Below are 18,644 nucleotides of genomic sequence, written 5' to 3'. Positions count from 1 at the left end.
TCTACAGTGCTCCTATGACAACTCTTGGAAGTAGCTCTTTTTTTTTTTAAAAGACAATTATCTTCTATATCTCCTTGAGCTTATTGTCTTCTTTCGGGAACTGCAGGATCTTACAATGAAATGTAATGAGGAAGAAAAATCACTAAGCACAGAGGCATTTTCCAAGGTTTCACTGACCAACTTGCGTAGACCAGCAGTTCCAGATCTCTCCACAGATCTGGGGATGAACATCTTCAAAAAGGTGAGTGGAATAAAATTGTGCTTTAGTTTGTCTATGATTCAGCAGCTCAGTGTCCTGCTGAGTAGCAGCTGAAGGTCTGCTTGGGCTATACATTCATGCCATATGTGAGATTGACATCTCCCTTCATTGGAAGTGGCTCTTTGTGTTGTTACATAGTTTTTTATGTGCGTATTCCAAACACAACACTGAAATCTTTATACAAATAACTGTCCTGCTGAAACTGCATGAGGGGAGGGTACTCAAGCAGTGCTGATTTTTTAAGTGTGGGTGCTCGCTGCAGCTCCAGCTAATTCAGTGAGCTTTTTCTGATGTTTTGAGCTCATGAAGAGGTAAAACCTAGGTACCATCCAAGATACTTAGCAGAGCCTGGTGGATTCTATGAATCTAGCTCATGGTCTGAGAATGTCATAAAATTGTACAAGGGCATCCACCCCAGACTAGTGCAAGACTGAGTTTCTTTAAATACTCATATGGTCCCAGAGTGCAGGTAGTTGCTCTCAGGGTAAATGGCCAATATAAAAAGCTCAGAGTGGAAGGTTACACTTGGGCCACATATCTGTGTTACCCTTTTCCCTCAAATGGTAGTTTGCCATGCTTCAAAGCCTCTAACAGCTCTTGTATTTGCTCCTCTTCCTCCTGCAGTTTAAGAGCCGCAAAGAGGACAGGGAGCGTGAGCGCAAAGGGTCAATTCCTTTCCACCATACCGGGAAGAAGCGGCAACGAAGGATGGGGGTGCCTTTCCTCCTCCATGAGGATCATTTAGATGTCTCGCCCACTCGCAGCACCTTCTCCTTTGGCAGTTTCTCTGGAATTGGAGATGACCGGCGTGGCATTGAGAGAGGAGGATGGCAAACCACCATATTAGGTGAGATATTGTTATCTGTGCTCCGGGTTTTGTGTCGTTCCTGTCCTGAACATTCAGAGAACAGAGGCTCTTTATTTCTTCATCCATCCTATTGCCACCTTATGTCCTTGGCTCTGTTTACAGTAGTACACACCTGTTTGTAGAAGTGGCAACTGTGCTGACAGCAGACCTTGAATGACTTAGTTCACTTTTTCTCTGAAAACTACCATCTTCACTGGAATAATAGCTACTCTAGCAACCTGTAGTCATGTCTGTACCACTTCAATACACTTTCCCTGAGTAGTAGCAAGCATTGCACAACTGCATCTTAAAATAGATCCAAGGAATGGTTGCATACTCTTCTCTTAAAGAGAAATCTCCGGAGAGGCAGCAATATGGTCATTGGGAGTATGGCAAAAAACATTCAGTCTTTCTCAAATGGATACAAAATAAAAAGGGTATTGTGTCAGATAGTGGCTCCTTCAAGTTTCCAGCTTCACTGAACAGCATCTAGGCATTGTTTGTGTTTCACAAACTTACTCCTAATGTCATAGATTTTCATCCTAGCACCCTTTCTTGGAGGTGACAGGCAGCAAAATGTTTGCCTAAGGCTGTGCCAGAGTCTTGTCATTTTCACCAGCTTAGATGACATCATTTGGTAAGCTCTCTATTGTAAACACGTCCCTCTTTGGGACACAGGACAACGAGCTCAACCAGTGAATTCTTAAAGATTCACATGTGTTTTGTCAATGGTTAATACACAAACACCCACAGATTTGTATGAGAATAGCAAACAGTATCCAAATCCCCCTTCCCATATCTTCAGTAACTTGAGAAGTTTGTTAAATTTTGATCTCAGAGGCTCCAGGCACTTGTCCTGGCTTTACCTACAGTTCTTTCATTCTGATATCTTGGCAAAATCATGTATTTCAGACTTAGTGGTCAACAGATCCTTTGCTTTAGCACTCCCCATCCTAATATATCTATTTCTTTTGGACAAGGGGAGAAGAAATCAAATTCCTATAACTTACCCCAAAGGGAGTCTTTCAGTGCTGACCAATCTTATTTTCCTGAAGCTGGAGGGTGACAATGTGGGTGTCAGCTAAAGCCGTGTGTGCTGAGGGGAAGAGCCTTGCAGAGAGTTTGTACATTCTGTCTTTATGTCAACGAACCCCCGCGAGATATCCCACTGTAATGTTTGGTTCTGCTTCACAGGGTCCTGCAAGGCCTTGACTTTTACTGACTCCAGTCCTTCAATTCTAACCTCAGTTACTGTCTCTTGCTTCCAAGCACCTCTCGGACGACTGAAGTAAATATCCATTTCTTGTCTTCACCCTAGGAAAGTTTACCAGACGGGGGAGCTCTGACACAGCAACGGAGATGGAGAGCCTGAGCGCTCGGCATTCTCACTCTCATCACACGCTGGTCTCTGATCTGCCGGACCACTCAAACAGCCACGGAGAGAACACAGTCAAAGAAGGTAAATCCAACACACCAGGAAAGAAACGTTTCACTGAAACATCAGCTCCAAGAAGCTGAGGAAGTGTTACTTCTTCCATGTATGAGTATATGACTAATTGTTTTTTCCTTCCATGTATGGGTATATGACTAATTGTTTTTTCCTTTTTTTTTCCCACATCTCTTGAGGTTGTTTTTTTTGTTCTATATAGAAGAATGCTCCAAACCTTTCATGTTTATGTGATGCAGTTTGTCAAAAAAACTGGCAGCCGTGGGCAAGGAGAAGGCAGAGTCTGGAGTTTTTCGCCTTGCCACAGAAGTTTGGGCAGAAACTTGGTATTGCTAACTTTAGTGGTTTCATGGGGAGTCTTGTGGTATTTAATGCACCTTCGCAGCTTCTGCATTGTGCTCAGAATCACAGTTTTTTCTTAATTCCCCTGCTTCCAAATAGAAGACTGTGTTTTAAATTTACTTGAAATCTCTCTGGGGCCCATCTGTGTTGGAGTCCTCTGCAGAAATAGCAATGACAGTGTGACCATGGTGGGAGAGCCTCTGGTGGGATGAAGTCTGCTCCAGAAGGAAGAGTCTTTCTATTGGCAGGGCAGCACCACCTTTATCAAACAACGTTAGCCAAGCTGGGGAAAGGTCTCTTCTGTCAGCAGGGCTGTCTGCACCAGAGCACTTCGCTGGCACTGCCTAAACACAGTGAATTTGTTTTCTCCCTCGTGTAGTGCTACTGGCAAAACCTGGTCATAGAGATTGGGCCTTACTTCTGGCAAGTGCAACTTTAAACCTTGCCGAGGGAAGAGGACATCACACAGCCCATGGAGCAGGGCACAAGCCGTCAGGCAGCATACCTAGGAGGCTACAGACCTACTCACGTGATATGTGCTGTAGCCTTGGAGCTCTCAAAGATCCCTGGATGTAAACGAAGTCTTTAGTCTTCCTTCCCTGCCTCTATGAGTCCCATCCAGCAGTCAGCCCTGTCAGTGACAATGAACTAAAGATACAACGCAGGAAAAGTTCCTTTATGTAAGATTCGGATATGGATTTTTGTTACCCATTTCAAAACAAACTAAGCAAAACCTTAGTGAAACAAAAAATAGCTACCCTTGGATAATCATCAAACTTGGTAGCTCAGGAACAGAATTTCCTAATTCCATCTTTATTGTTATTGACACCCTGCAAATTTCAGTGAATGCCATTAAAACATCACACTTGCTAGCAAGTAATCCTGTGATTAGAGGCAGCTAATTCCTGCCCTGGTCATTGACCAAACTGTAGACTAGCTCAAGGCAGTTTTCAGCTTTAGAAAGTTTCTCCTAATAAATAGTGGTGGTTCGGTGCTGACAGGGCTGCACAGGCTATGAGGAAATGCAGTCACCACTCTGGCGAGTTGTTATTGGCGTAATATAACCAGTTCATCGCTGAGTCAGTGCTTGAAGATTCTTATTAGATGTATGTTATTTTATTCATTCGAACACATTAAATAGCCTTAGGTAGAGGTTTTTTGTTATTTCTTACCCATATTACTGTACCATCTGGCAGAAGGTGGTCCAGTCACTGCTGTAGGACACATATGGTCTTTCTGCACTACAGGGTGTACAAACCTACTTACAAAGCACTAAGTGTGGGAAATCATTAACATCGTGACCTGGAGTTCAGCATGAGTTGTAAAATCGTGGTGAATCCTTGACAAAAATTGGCCTGTGTGGCCAAAATGCTGTCACTACCTGAGCTAACCAATTTAAAGTTAGGCTTGGCTATGTCATGAGGTCCCGTCTCTGAGCACTGTGAACTTAGACACCACATTGCCTTTCTCATCAGTCAGCTTTGCATTTTGCAGATGGTTTAGACTGTCACAGGTACTGTTAGGAACACGCTGCTCCATTTTTTTCAACTGGTGTGATGAAATATTTCAAACTAGCATGACTTAGAAAGCAGATCCAGATTGGTGCTGCTGTTACCCTACCTTCATTCCTGCATCCGGTTGCAGAGTCCTTCCTCTTTCCCTTGCAGGGGCAGTGCTGTTTTTAAGACCAGGCACCGTACCAATACAGGGAGAAAAGCTAGCCAAAATCTAATTCCCCGTTTTGGATTAGATTTAGACTGGCTGAGGTCCCTGATTACTTACCTGTCCAGTTGCTTGAGATCAACTTAAGCTGCCATGGAACTGTACTGCTAGAGCAAGCTTGGGGTTGTTCTAATTTACACTGGCTTAAAGGAAGGAACGAATCTATGCTTTCATCCCTGTACCCATGATAGGAATCAGGAACCTGTCTTGTCTTTCATCATTACAAGCTGCATTCAGAGCTGCTCCAGTCGTGTAAACAAGGACAGACTCAGTTTGCCATTTCATAAATCTAGAGATGGAAATTTACAGGTAGCCATTTTCCTCCCTGCAGTGCGGTCCCAGATCTCCACCATCACTGTGGCCACCTTCAACACTACCCTGGCCTCATTCAATGTGGGCTACGCCGATTTCTTCAGTGAGCACATGAGGAAGCTTTGCAACCAGGTGCCTATCCCTGAGATGCCCCACGAGCCGCTCGCGTGTGCCAACCTCCCACGCAGCCTGACAGACTCCTGCATCAATTACAGTTGCTTGGAGGATACGGATCACATTGATGGAACCAACAACTTTGTCCACAAGAACGGCATGCTGGATCTCTCGGTAATTGGCAAGGAATGAGGAAAGCCAGGTCCCTCTTCTGTCAATATAGCTGTACCATTGAGATCAGGGTTTTGATGGGCTTTTCCTCCACCTCTTTATATGACTTCTCTCAGCAGTACCTAAAGGTCAGTCAGATACACTTGTGCATATCATAAAAGTCTCCTCTGAGATACTGCAACTCCTATTACTCCTTGCAAGGAGCGCATGTGCATGTGGAATGCACACATCAAATCTTAAGCGATATTATTTAATGGCTGTGTTCCTGGGGCATGCACCAAGTTCCCTATAAAGTAGCATAAAACTGAATAGCACCTTTCTTCTAATGGCACCTTAAAACTCACCTTTTCTGCATTCCTTTTAATGACTTGACAGCTCCTGGTGCACTGAAGCAGTGTTCTCAGGCTCACCGATGTCATCTCATGGTTTCCTTTTCTGCCTGACTGTGCCCAGCCTGTGGTTTCTTGTCTGACACCTAGATTGTAGGCTCTTGGGGTTGAGAGTTGTGTGTACTTCATCCTGAGTTTGTACTGTGTCTGCTATAATGAGTCTCTGGTCTGTGACTAGAATTTCCGGGCACTAAGTAGTACTAGGAGAGAAAATAAGTCTGACTTTGTATGTGATCTTTGAATCTCCCAGGTGGTCCTGAAGGCTGTTTACTTGGTCCTGAACCATGACATCAGTTCCCGGATTTGTGATGTGGCACTGAACATTGTGGAGTGCTTACTTCAGCTTGGTGTGGTACCCTGTGTAGAGAAGGTTCGGAGGAAGAGTGAGAACAAAGAAAACGAGGCCCCTGAAAAGAGACCAAGTGAAGGATCCTTCCAGCTCAAAGGGGCTGCTTCTGCGGGTTCAGCTTGTGGATTTGGGCCTCCCCCAGTAAGTGGAGCTGGAGATGGAGGAGAAGAAGGAGGTGGTGGAAGTGGTGGAGGAGGTGGAGGTGGAAGTGATGGCGGTGGTGGAGGAGGAGGAGGGCCATATGAGAAGAATGACAAGAAACAAGAACAGGTTTGTCTTGCTTCCCTTTATACAATTCCTGAATGTAATGCAAGATCTGTTAAGATTGAGTATGCGTGTGTATGCAGCTGCCCTTCTGTTTTCCCGCCTTTTGTTGTTCCACAATCAGAAATTAATTTATTTTGTGCTGGTGCTCACTTGGGGTTCCACCAAAGAAACACAGGAATTCAAGCACTGTAACTACTCCAGCAAAGCAGCTGCCAAAAGCCGAGTTTGTGAGCCTTGCATGGACATTTTCAATATTTTGTTAAAGTGCCTGAAACCCTCAATCGCAATGATTTTTTTTTCCCCAGGTTTATTATTCATAGCTTATAGGGAAAAAAAAGAATCCAGTGCGTGAGCAGAGTTTGTTTTCTTTGACGGCCAGAAATCATGAATTTTTCAGTATTGGTATCAGAATTGGCCAAGAGATGGTGTTGCTGACCTGCAAAGTTGCAATTCATAGTACCATAATGCTTATGGCATTTTATGAAGATGCTTGTTTTTCTGCTCAAGCAAGCCAGCTCTCTGTTTTTCAGGGGAATTTTTTTGAAGTGCCGCATGGTATTCATAGCAGCATGCAGGGGGCTTTGCATTTATAGCACAACTTTTTGAGGGGAGCTGAAAGGGAGAGGGCTGGTCCCTAAACTTGAAAAATAATTGGAGTAAAGATTTCAAGAATAAAAACTCAGTAATGGAGTATCTGAGAGGAGAAATGGACAGCAATGTGTTAAAAGTAAAATGCTAACAAAATGCCAGTGGTTGTGCCAGGGTTTCACACTGTCTTTCCCTCTGTCACTCTCAGGATGAAGGCCCATCTGTCAGCACCCATAGGCTGGCACTCACAATGCTGATTAAAATTGTGAAGTCCCTGGGTTGTGCCTATGGTTGTGGAGAAGGACACCGAGGGCTCTCCGGAGATCGCCTGAGACACCAGGTATTCCGGGAGAATGTAAGAGAACTAAAGCTCATTAAAGTGTCCCCCTTGTACTTTTGACATCAGCTGCTGAGATCGCTGTCTGCCCCCTCTGTAGCTTTCTCTGTATTGGCAGTAAATGTGTTGCTCTTTGCCCCAGCTCACGGACTGTGCTGCAGCCCATAGCAGATTTTCGGCTGTCATGTTACCTTCCAGGCACTGGGGCTTGCTAAGAGCACACCCGAGTCCGGGGTGCTTCTGAGCACCCCAATGGATAGGTTGTCTGGGATGGGACAAGTATGTGGGTGCACATTCCCTGTGTGAGCTGGTGTAAGGAATTTTTCACACTGACGGTACCCCAACAGAGGTGCAGCTATCTTGGGTTGCGTATCTGAATCCAGAAGTCTAAGGTGTAGTTATGTTCACCTTTCCTAATAGTGATTATGACTGGTTGCTGCTGGGCTGCTCCTTCAGCTCCTGATAGTTGGAGTGCACTGTGCTTGCAGGTCTGTTAGTGTGCTGCAAGGAAGAAGAAGACTCTTGCCCTGTTGAAGTGCAGGGTGGATGGTCACTGTTCACTCCTTACATTTTTAGTTCTGCCCACGTTGAAGTGAGGGGAAGTGCCCAGGACGTAGCCCAGACACCTGACTTAATCCAGAAGAGTTTGACTCCCTGAGATCAGTCCAATGCCTGCCAAATGGGAGCCTTTTAAAGGCTTTTTCCAGCACGTACCTCTTCCTTGCCTTACGTGCTTGTGGCAGGGTGCATTTTTGATGGCTGTAATGAGAATTTACACTGTGCCCATCCACAGCGTGGGTGGGAGCCAAGTGCTTCTCCATGGCTTTGGTTAGGCTGAGCCATGCCAACAGAGCTATAATTTGGTTCTGGGATCTGAGCTAGGTGGCTCAGAGATGGATTGGCTGCCTCTGTATCATGCAGCGTTCTGTTAGCTAGAGGGTGCTGAGGAGACTGCAGCAGTTATGTTAGTTCTGGACACAGTGGGACAAGATGGGTTAAGAGAGTCCCGGTGGCAACAGTAGAAGGGTTCTGCACGGAGCACTGGTTGAACATACACCATATTCATTAAATGTCAGTTAGGCTTTTATGTCGTGTTGGAGCTGAGCCAGCAAAACATCTAGGCCTATGCATAAAGGAATAGCTCTCTCGGAGCCAAAGTTCATATCAGACTCATTGAATTGAGGTCTTTATGGAAAGAGATTTTCCTACACGTCTAAGTCTGTTGCATTTCCTGTCCGTTTGTCTGGCCAAACTGCTTTGCATGCACCATTTGTGTTGACTGCATGGACAATCACATGTCTGAGTTTACTGGAAAGTTAAGCGCCCTATTGTAGGTAGCAGGAGAGTCCATGTTTCCCATAGAGCTCATAATTCGGATTCTCTAATTCCAGCCTGCATGGGGTCCCAGAAGGATGGATACTTCTGTGATAAGAAGTTGACAAATAATAGCTTTTAAATAAAAAGCTAATGTTTTGCATGATATAAACTGGTCACTGGGTACAGGTGCATCAAATGGGTTGGGTCTGAGACAGAGCCTAAAAATCAGATGCCTGAGGCTAAGAACCTGGTTCAGCAAGGCAATAAGCCTTGACTGAGCTGGTACAATCCTACTTCATTCGTATTCAGTGAGATTTTACCTTGGGGTGGGGAAGAGGAGGAGAGGCCTTGAGACATGGCTGGCAGTGACTTCACCACCACCTCCAAACAGTGGCACCCGTACTGGTGCCTTGTTGGTGCCTTCAGCACTGTCTCCTTGTGATGAACTTCTTGTTTGCTTCAGAGGTGAACCTGTCTTCTGTTACAGCACCAGAACCTTCTGGTCCTGTAGGGGGCGTTACTTTAGACGGGACAGCAGAGCCCTGTCTAAGCAAGAGTAAAAAAATACGCTGCTCCTATTCGCAAAACTCAAACATACTTTGATGTGATGTGATGTGATTTGGTGGATATCGTTGCAGGCTCAGAACTGCCTCACAAAGCTGTACAAACTGGATAAGATGCAGTTCCGGCAGACTATGAGGGATTACGTGAACAGGGATTCTCTCAATAATGTGGTGGATTTCCTGCATGCTTTGCTGGGATTCTGCATGGAGCCAGTCACTGACAGTAAGTATAGCTGTCATCAGAAATTCTCACTTAAATATTCCTAAACTGTACTTTTAAAAAAGAAAAAAAATGTGAATTGCTATCCTCAGCATATACAGACCATATCCTCAGTCAGTGCAGGTCAGGGGAGTTGTATCTCTTCTGATTTGACCACCCAGAGATCTCACCTAGTGATCTTGGATCACCCAGTGCACCTGAACAGGCCTCTTTCTTGTTTCATCCTATCTGTTGTTCATGGCTCTTCAAAGAAAATGTTTTCATTCGACTATGCCTCAGGCAGGAAGTTTTCTGCTTCATGACATGACCAGGCACCAGCTGGAATGGCCTGTTTGATCCAGGGTTTATTCTGAATGGAGATATAATTGAGCATTAAAACCCTCTGTGGTGCCTCAGATGAGGCAGTAAATAGCAAGAACAAATTGAATAAATAAGAACGTGAACAAACAGATGTGTGTGCCTGCAGTTACAAACATGTGTGTCTATGTGTATATTTGTACGTTTGTTGGGTTTTTTTTAAGTTAGGAAAATTATTCCAGGTTGTTGTGGTTTAACCCCAACCATCAACTAGGACCACACAGCCACTCTCTCGCTCCTCCCAGTTGGGATGGGGGAGAGAATCCGAAGAGTAACAGTGAGAAAGCTCATGGGTTGAGATAAAGACAGTTTAATAAGTAAATCAAAAGCTGCGCAAACAACCAAAGCAAAACAAGGAATTCATTCACTACTTCCCATCAGCAGGCAGGTGTTCAGCCATCCCCAGGAAAGCAGAGCTCCATCAAGTGTAGTGGTTACTTGGGAAAGGAAATGCCAAAATTCTGAATGTCCCTCCCTTTCTCCTCCTTCCCCCAGCTTTATATACTGAGCATGGTGCCATACAGCATGGAATGGCCCTTTAGTCAGTTGGGGTCAGCTGTCCCGGCTGTGTCCCCTCCCAAATTCTTGTGCAACCCAGCCCTTGCTGGCGGGCAGCCTGAGCAGCAGAAAGGGCTTTGACTGCTTAGCAACAACCAGAAACACCAGCGTGCTACCAACACTGTTCTCATGCCAAATCCAAACCACAGCACTACACCAGCTGCTAGCAAGAAAGTCAGCCCCATCCCAGCTGAAACCATGACACAGGTGCAATTAGGATGACCAAACATTTATGCTTGGTCACTGCATGCAAGAACAGTTAGAAAGGATTGTTCACAGAGTAAGAACAGCTGCTCTGAAGCACTCGGGGAGTCTGACTAGTCCATTAGCCTACCTCTGATCTCAGGCATTTCAGAGAAAGCATCAAAAAATTATAGAGCAGACTTTTGTAAAGAAGATGCTGATAGGAAGTTTCCCCAAGCATTCATCAATTATTGACTGGCTCGTGCTTTGAAGCATGGCATCTCATGCAGCTTTTGAAAGTCTTTACTTTCACCTAATGAAACTGGGACAATTCTTGTTATTCATATAAATGTGTAATTCTTTTTTGACTCTTTCTGAGAGCTTGGTCTCCTTGTGCACCTTGCAAGAACAGCATTCCTGTAGTTAAGAAGATTTTCTTTTCATGAATGTTGTCACTTTTCAGCTTAATCAAACACATCTTGTCCTTTAGAACAGTTTAGAAAAAGCCAGAGGTATTGTTAAATTGTATGCCTTATTCTGTACATCTGTAAGTGAGAGATGTGGATAAAAGGAAGCCAGAGTGGTCCTGATCTTTTCATACTACAGCTGTTTCTGGGAAGACTTCACCCTTCTCGTTTATTTTACCCTTCTCTTCTGTTTAGTTTTGTGGGGTGGGATTGCGAGAACTGAGCATAGGATATTAGGCGGGGCCTTACCCTTGTCTCATGTATCTGAATCCCTTTACATGTGTCTTTAAGCCATCTTTTTTAAACCGTTCCTAACAAGGGGGCTTGCTTGTCCTTGAATTTCACAGACAAGGCTGGATTTGGGAATAACTTCACCACAGTGGACAACAAGTCTACAGCCCAGAGCGTAGAAGGTATTATTGTGAGTGCCATGTTCAAGTCATTGATCACTCGCTGTGCTTCCACTACACACGAGCTGCACAGCCCGGAAAACCTGGTAAGCACTTGATTTCATGTTAACAAAGTTACTTTTTCACTTGGGTGTCACTAGTGAGGCTTTACAGTGAAGAATTCAGTTTAGCCAAATCCCACGAGCATAGCAAGCTATGCAGTCACAGTTGGAACATGATGGAAACGTGATGCCTTACTTTCATGCCTGCCTTGGAGCCTGGGGACTTAGCCAGCATAAAAGTTGTGCACTCTGAATTGCATTTTCTTCTTTGTTCAAGCAGCGTCTGTGTTGGTTTTGGTTTTTTCCAAATGGATTAGTAGCATGGTCTGGAGCAAGGGATTAATGATCAAGACCACAGACAGAATAAATCAACTTTCAGCAAAGTGAGAGACAGTTTACTTGGTTAAGGACATGGCCCACCAGTGGCAGAGTATGTGAGTTGCCAAATAGCAATTTGGTAGGTCTTCCCAAGGTTTAGACAAACATTCAATTTGCCAACAATTGGAGGAAAATAAAGTGCTGCTGGTTGCTGCCTATGTGTTGCCTCCCCAGTACAGTCAGTAGGATGGATGACAAGAGCTCTTTTCTTCCAAACTGGGGCAGAATCTAGCAGCTAATCGCAAACCACCTCTTTTATTATCAGAAATTAGGATTTTTCATGGAAGCAAGCAAGAAGCACTCTTGTGCTCTGTCCTTACAGCAGACTGTAGCAGCATTAAAGTCCAGCTAAAGGGACAGCAATTGCCTGTGAGGGGAAGGGAAAGGGAGAAGGAAAACACACTAATATCTTAAACCAGCAGAGTAGTCTGCCTACATCCAAGTCCTCTTGTTCTTATAGATATTCCTCCTTTGGAGTGTTTCTCAGTGGAGATTAGGTGGTGGGATGCAGAAGAAAATACGCCATTGTTGGACCTAGACTAGGATCACCAAGTGGAAATTTTCCTTATAAATTGTATGTCTTTCTGGACCCTATTTTAGCTAGTGTGCAAGGTGAAACTTGTCTTTAAGCACAGCACCTTTTAGTGTGTCTATATGGAGAACATAGTACACAGAGTATATATTGAGGATTTCCTGTTCTTGCATCACTCTTTAAAGTCAATCTTGTGCTTAATATCTCATGAAAAAGAGCCATAATCAGCATACACATCCAAGTGTTTGTTTGTTTGGGGGCTTGTTGTTGAAAGCTGTCTGTGCAGTTCCTAGCTGGGAATTTTCAGAATAATCTGAGATCTTTCAGAAAATTTCAGATCAAAAATCAGGTCCTGTAAAACTGTTCTCTCCAACCCCTTGCCCTCAGATATAGAGGTGATTTGTCACATCACAGATGTGTATGAATGTTCAGAACTAAAAAGAGCCTTGAGTGTAGGAGTAGGTTGGCGAATAAGTGACTCATTCCTCTCTCTTCCCATGATGTAAAACTCTAAAATTATTAAGAAAAATCCCAAGACACCCACTGGTTTTGAAACAAAACATGCAATTTTTTTTTCACTTTACTTTCCCCTCTACCCCTTCATTTAGCTTTTTCTTGCCTTTTAAGATTATGGGCTAGACAAATCGGATAAAACAGGCTTTACATCATCTTTGCAGCTCCCTCATCTTGCAGCTGTTTTAGCCTCTGATACCTCTACATCTGCTTTAGCCCATTGCAGAGCATGTTCCGTAACAATAATGTTCCTCATTGTCTGCTGCTTCCGAGTGCAGTAAATGGAGTTTCCAGCTTTTGATCCCAGACAGAAAACACAAACCCTGTATGTGGAGGGTATATCAGACAACAGCTGGAGGAAGTAATGGCCTGCTGAAGTACCTTAGAAACTATTGATTCTCACCACTTCTTCACAAACTGCTGTCTGAAGTCTTTCATTTTCATGATGTCTTGCTACTCAGGGTTTGTACTGCGATATCCGACAGCTGGTCCAGTTTATCAAGGAGGCTCATGGGAATGTCTTTCGGAGAGTGGCGCTCAGTGCCCTCTTAGACAGCACTGAAAAGTTAATACCTGGAAAAAAAACAGAGGAAATGGAGCAAGAGCCAAAACCTTCTGGGAGCAAAAGGTGGGTTTCTAGGAGGGAGAAAGCAAATGACTGACTTGCACAGGGCTATGTGACTACATGGCACTGAACACAAATGTAGAAGGTCCAGGGGCTTGTGTGTTTTATCTTGATAGCATATGTGAGTTCCTGATGTGCAGAATTGTACTGTGGCAGCAGTCTCCTTTAAAATTTAATGAACTGAGACAGTAATAGATTTGCAGCAAAAAGTACTAACCCTCTCCTACAAGAGGCCTAAGAGAACAGTACTGGGAGGAGGAAAGGCTAAGAGAAGTAAGAAGCATAGTGTCAGTCCCAAAACACCGCGGGGACATAGCTTCTAATATGTGTCACGTCCTCAGCGTTGTTTATCTGACAGGTAAACTCTGGTATGCAAAGCAAGTCCCAGAAGAAATCTAATCCTGACGTGCTTCTTTATAAAAAATAAATTTTCTCTGGGGCTTTGAGGCTTGTCATATTAAAATGTTGGGAAGAAGGATTAAGAATGTTCAAAAACTCCTCTAAAACCCTTGGCTTTGGTTCTAAGAGCTGACACCTTTTTCATGAATGATATATAGAGAGGCAGTAAGTTGCTAAAGAGAGGGTATCTCTCTAAAGGTCCTTTGTTGCTCAGCAGTGCTGGTGTCCGTGTCACGTAGCTATGTGATGACCATGAAATGGGCCACCCGTTCCCATTAGCTGATGATTTATATTGTCCGTATAGATCCGAGGCAGGAAGCATTGTCATTGACAAAGGCCCGGCATCAGCTGCCCCTGATGAATGCCGTAGTTATATCTCAAGCCGCCCAATGCAAACTCCAGAACAGTAAGTAAATATTGAATTGTTTCATGCATTATTTATTGCCGGCAGCTTCCTTCTGGGGTTAGTACAAATGGGCTGGACAGCAAGGACTTATTTCTTTGGAACAACAATGCATTGAGCGTCTGTTCAGGAACTGCTGGTAACATCCAGGTAATGCCTATTTTCAATGCTGCCCTGATTTTGATGGGAAACCACCAATGAGTTTCAAATGACAATGTGGTAGATTTGTCAATACCGCATTCTACCGTAGCCATGAATACAGTGTTAATTCCTCAGAGATGTCATCACAGCTGTTCTCCATGCTTTGTTTGTACTTCTAAGGGATGATTCTGTTAATTTTCAACTTCCAAGTTGTTGCTAAGGGTCATTAAGCCTTTACTGCCTCCCAAGATCCAGCCCATTTCTGACCTATCTTGGCCACGTAGTCTCCAAAGATTGTTGCATTTCCCTTATCAGCACAGGTGCTCTAGCCGTTTTCTTAATGAGGAAATCAACCTGCTGTTAGGCATTGCGCATTTGAAGCCTCTGTTGTCCAAAGAATTCTGCCATTTAATATTGAAGTAAATTTAATCAATACTCTTACGAATTTTAGAAAATTCTTTTTATAAATGGCCACCGGTCCCTAAGTAACTGTGGACAAGTCATTTAACCTCTCTGTACCTCTGAATACCTGTCTGTCTTGTTAAAGTGCTTTGAGACGCACTGTATGAAGACACTGCTTGCGCAAGGGCCCAGAGCTCTGTATTAGGTATTCTGCTGCTAACTGAGCCTGCAAAGTCTCACTGTTGCTGAGGCTGCAAGGATAACACAAATCCCTTTACTGCTCTGCAGAATTGCGGCAAGCTGTTCTGCTCTGAGCCCTGCCCAGCCACAGTGGGAGATCTCAAGAGTATAGCAAAATAGACTGTCCCCATTCCGATACCTTAATGAGAACTGTGACTCCAGCAGGTTCACAAATGGTTATCATGATATGCAAAAGCTCTCCAGTACACATGCTTGTAGAAAGCACCAGTGTAGTCTTATCAATATGGGTCATTTTGACCTAAGTAAGATGATTTATTTTTCATGTGTAGGAACTAAAAATTGGAATGACCTCTTCAGTAGACAAGCTCCTCCAGGTAGAAAAGGTGGTTATTTTGTGCCTTGAACAATATAGAGCATGTTGTCAAACTTGTTTATGTCCCACTGAGAAGAGTACGTTTGGAATTCAAAATGAAAAAACCTCAAAGAATAGAGAGGTCAGGAGGGGGGGGCCTCATTCCTATGAGCATCCAAACTTCACTGAAATGCAGTTCACGCTCTGCATCCCTTTTCTTACAGTGACGAGCAAATCCAAGGGGCTGTTCTGGGCCGCAAGGATTTCTGGCGAAAGATGTTCAAGTCGCAGAGTGCAGCGAGTGATACCAGTAGCCAATCTGAGCAGGACACATCCGAGTGCACTACTGCTCACTCTGGGACCACCACAGACAGGCGCTCCCGCTCCCGTTCCCGACGAATCTCCCTTCGAAAGAAACTCAAACTCCCCATAGGTAAATGTATGTCTCTTCCTATTCTCTCTCTCTATATATATATTGCATGTGCAGAGATATATCTGTCTTAAGAAATATTGCAACACAGCTCCTTATTGTCCAAGTATAATGTGTGTTCTCCCAAGGGAAGCTGGGAAAAGCTGCTCTCCCCATTTTACAGGTGGGGAGCTGAGGCAAAGGGAACTGTAAGCAATTTGCCAAAGGTAACAGAGAATATCTGTGGAAAAATAGAATATTGAATCCGGGTCTCCAAAGTAGTAGGCTAGTACCTTAATCTCAATGAACATTGTTCCTCTCTGTAGAAGATAAATATTCTAAATAGCGTTTGATAGACAAAGAATATATCCTTTACAAGTCCCAAGACCTGGCCTTACATGGTAGTTAATGCATGGAACATGAAAAGGTTCTTTCCGCTTTCCTCCCATTTTCCCATTCGCTGGCACGGCCGCTTTGGAGAGATACGCTGCAATTGCTGATAAATAGATTCTGCTTGGAAGCATTTTCAGAATTGTCCTGAGTGGCTTATTCTGCAACAGGGAACTGGCTGAAGCGCTCCTCCCTCTCCGGCCTGGCTGACGGGGTGGAAGATCTCCTAGATATCAGCTCTGTTGACCGTCTGTCTTTCATCAGGCAGAGTTCCAAGGTAAATGTGTCAGGCGGGATTGCAGAGAGTTTGGAAGGACAGGATCTGTCTGGTTTTAGCTGTCCAAGGAAACTTTCTACTCAAAATGGACCTTGCAGCCAAGGAGACTCAGTCACAGAAGTCTTCATGTGTCATGTGCCATGAAAATCTGATGCTGGACTTTTGCAGCTCACAGTGAAGACCAGGTTAAACCTACACTGTACTGGTCAGCCTGCCTTGGCTCACTGAGAGAGAAACGCAGGCTCTGTCAACGCACTTAAGGTTTAACTGTTGGTCACGCTTATCCTTCCTTCTCTGTGCCTTTAGAGCCTCTTGTGAAAGACCAACCTTTTAAGCAGAAAGCTTAAAAGATGAAGTGCTTCAGCGGACGTCAGTCTGTGCAGACCCACTTGTGTTGCTATGGTGATCCACTGTGCTACAGCCCTTCTGTAGCTGCTGTATGTTTAAGCAAGGAAGACCAAGAGATAGTGGTGTAGCGCAGCCTGACCTGGCCCTCTGTCTTTGCACAGGTGAAGTTTACCAGCGCGGTGAAGCTGTCGGAAGGAGGGGGGCCAGGAGGTGGCCTGGACAACGGGCGAGATGAAGAGGAGAATTTCTTCAAGCGTCTTGGTAAATGGCGCACCTGCCGAAGACACCCATCCAAGCTTCATCACACAGAAGAAAAAGATGGTTAGAAATCAGGGTTCTCGTCTCCTTTTTTCTTTCTTTTGAGTTTTTTCTTTTAAATCTCTTCCTTTCTGTATTTTAACCCTTTTCCTTTTTTCCTGCTTTCTCCATAATTTTTGTATCCATTCTAACCTTCTCCAACTTTTTAGTCTTGGTAACTGTTTTCTTTCCCTTCCTTCTTTCTTTTGTTTTGATTTAGAAAAAAACTCTAGTAAAGTTGATTTTTAAAAAAATGAAGACTGTCCTAATAAATTATGCAAATACAACATTTGGGCTTTTCAAATCAAATTGAATTTGATCAAGACACTTGAAAAATTAATGCTTGCTTCAAAGCACTCTTACTCAGTTCAAAATTAGGTGTGTAAATCTTTCATTGCCTAATATAACAATGGGTGTTCCATCAGTTTTTTTTATTTGTGGTTTTTTTTTCCAATTTGTGACCATTTGACAGTTTCAGCAAAGATCAGCACTGATGAAATGGAAAACCCTGTACAAACCTTGTTATAATTATCTCTTTTCTTCTGTGTTTGCATGTCTAGTGTCTGCATACCATTCGTTAGGGATGCTGTCCCTTTTTCTTAGCACACAACCTAATAGCAACAACACTACTTTTCCTTTCCACAAAAGTATATTCAATTGCAATGCATTTTCAAAATCAGCAATGTTTGAAAAGTGCCTTTATGAATAATACAAGGTCATGATACATTCTGTTTTAAAATGTCATGCAGTCATTCGCATGCTCATGTCCTCAGCTCAGAGCTCATCCTTGTTGTCAAGGAGACAACCTTGTATCTTGAAGTTCTGTTACTGTTTTTTCAAGAAAACCCAAGCCAACTCCCAAAAACACACTAAAAGGAGTAGATTTTTTTTTCACCATTATTTCTGTAGCTTTACAGTGTGTTACATTCTCTGGCATTCTGTTTTTTATTTTCTGACATTAAACTTTCACACTGCATTGTATGTATTTCAGCATCATCTGTCCCAGACCTTCAGCGTAATGCGTGTAAGGCATTGTTCAGGCAAGTGATACTAGCAAAGTATGAGTGTATTTCCCCAGTGTAAACTGGTCATCATCCTACCACTGCAGAAACACTACTGGTGGTTTTCAACTAGCTCCTAGGTGAAAAGTATCGTTCCTTTAGAAGGAGAATGCGTCAGCCCAGCAGCTTATTGCAGCTTGGTAGCTGAAGGTGAATACCCCCACCGTGGAAGGAACTGCATTGTTTTCTTCATCCACGGCTTTGTGCCGAAGTAGATGTGAAATAGTTCCAGCATATTTTCTCCCAGCTTTTACTGGGAACAAACAACTGAGGGGCAGTGAGATCTTTACAGACTGCCACAACTGTTTATACAGTGCTCATGTGAGATGTCCTTCATATTTTCTTGTAGGAAATAATTTCTTTTTCATCTCGCTAATGCTGGTTTTATGCCACTGAGTTTGCTTCTGCCTAGAGTGCCCATATTCTTGATTTAACGGCACAGATTTAGTCTTGGCCCTGTGAGCGTCAAAAGCCCTGTTCAGTATGTGTGCCACAGCTTAAGTCTATACAAGACTCGGATGATACGTTAGTATTAGCTTTTTGAGCTTTGGAAGTGTTGTCCATACTTTAGCCTTCTGTGAGTAACATTAGAATTTATGTAATTAATGAAGAGAACTTGAAATGCCTTTTACATGCACGTGAGAGAAGAAATGTAC

The 18,644-nt window shown here is 43.7% G+C and overlaps 1 protein-coding gene across 17 annotated transcripts in view; it reads left to right on the top strand.

The window, feature by feature from the left end:
* Positions 1–18,644, top strand: part of UNC80 (unc-80 homolog, NALCN channel complex subunit) — a 127,607-nt gene that overhangs the window by 24,011 nt on the left and 84,952 nt on the right. For 6 of the 17 annotated variants that reach the window (XM_074595108.1, XM_074595118.1, XM_074595117.1 and 3 more), the window contains exons 9-21: positions 107–241; positions 884–1,106; positions 2,425–2,565; positions 4,949–5,217; positions 5,854–6,222; positions 7,016–7,162; positions 9,100–9,247; positions 11,157–11,305; positions 13,145–13,311; positions 14,012–14,113; positions 15,431–15,645; positions 16,176–16,282; positions 16,792–16,951. In XM_074595108.1, coding sequence (XP_074451209.1) covers positions 107–241; positions 884–1,106; positions 2,425–2,565; positions 4,949–5,217; positions 5,854–6,222; positions 7,016–7,162; positions 9,100–9,247; positions 11,157–11,305; positions 13,145–13,311; positions 14,012–14,113; positions 15,431–15,645; positions 16,176–16,282; positions 16,792–16,951 — 2,332 coding nt within the window. The remainder of the gene's footprint in view (positions 1–106; positions 242–883; positions 1,107–2,424; positions 2,566–4,948; positions 5,218–5,853; positions 6,223–7,015; positions 7,163–9,099; positions 9,248–11,156; positions 11,306–13,144; positions 13,312–14,011; positions 14,114–15,430; positions 15,646–16,175; positions 16,283–16,791; positions 16,952–18,644) is intronic. The other 11 variants (XM_074595119.1, XM_074595120.1, XM_074595112.1 and 8 more) reach the window with 7 other exon arrangements.

This window comes from Larus michahellis, chromosome 7 (genome assembly GCF_964199755.1).
Source record: "Larus michahellis chromosome 7, bLarMic1.1, whole genome shotgun sequence".
NCBI lineage: Eukaryota > Metazoa > Chordata > Aves > Charadriiformes > Laridae > Larus > Larus michahellis.
Note: the sequence above shows the minus strand (reverse complement) of the source record. Positions and strands in the feature narration are given on the sequence as shown.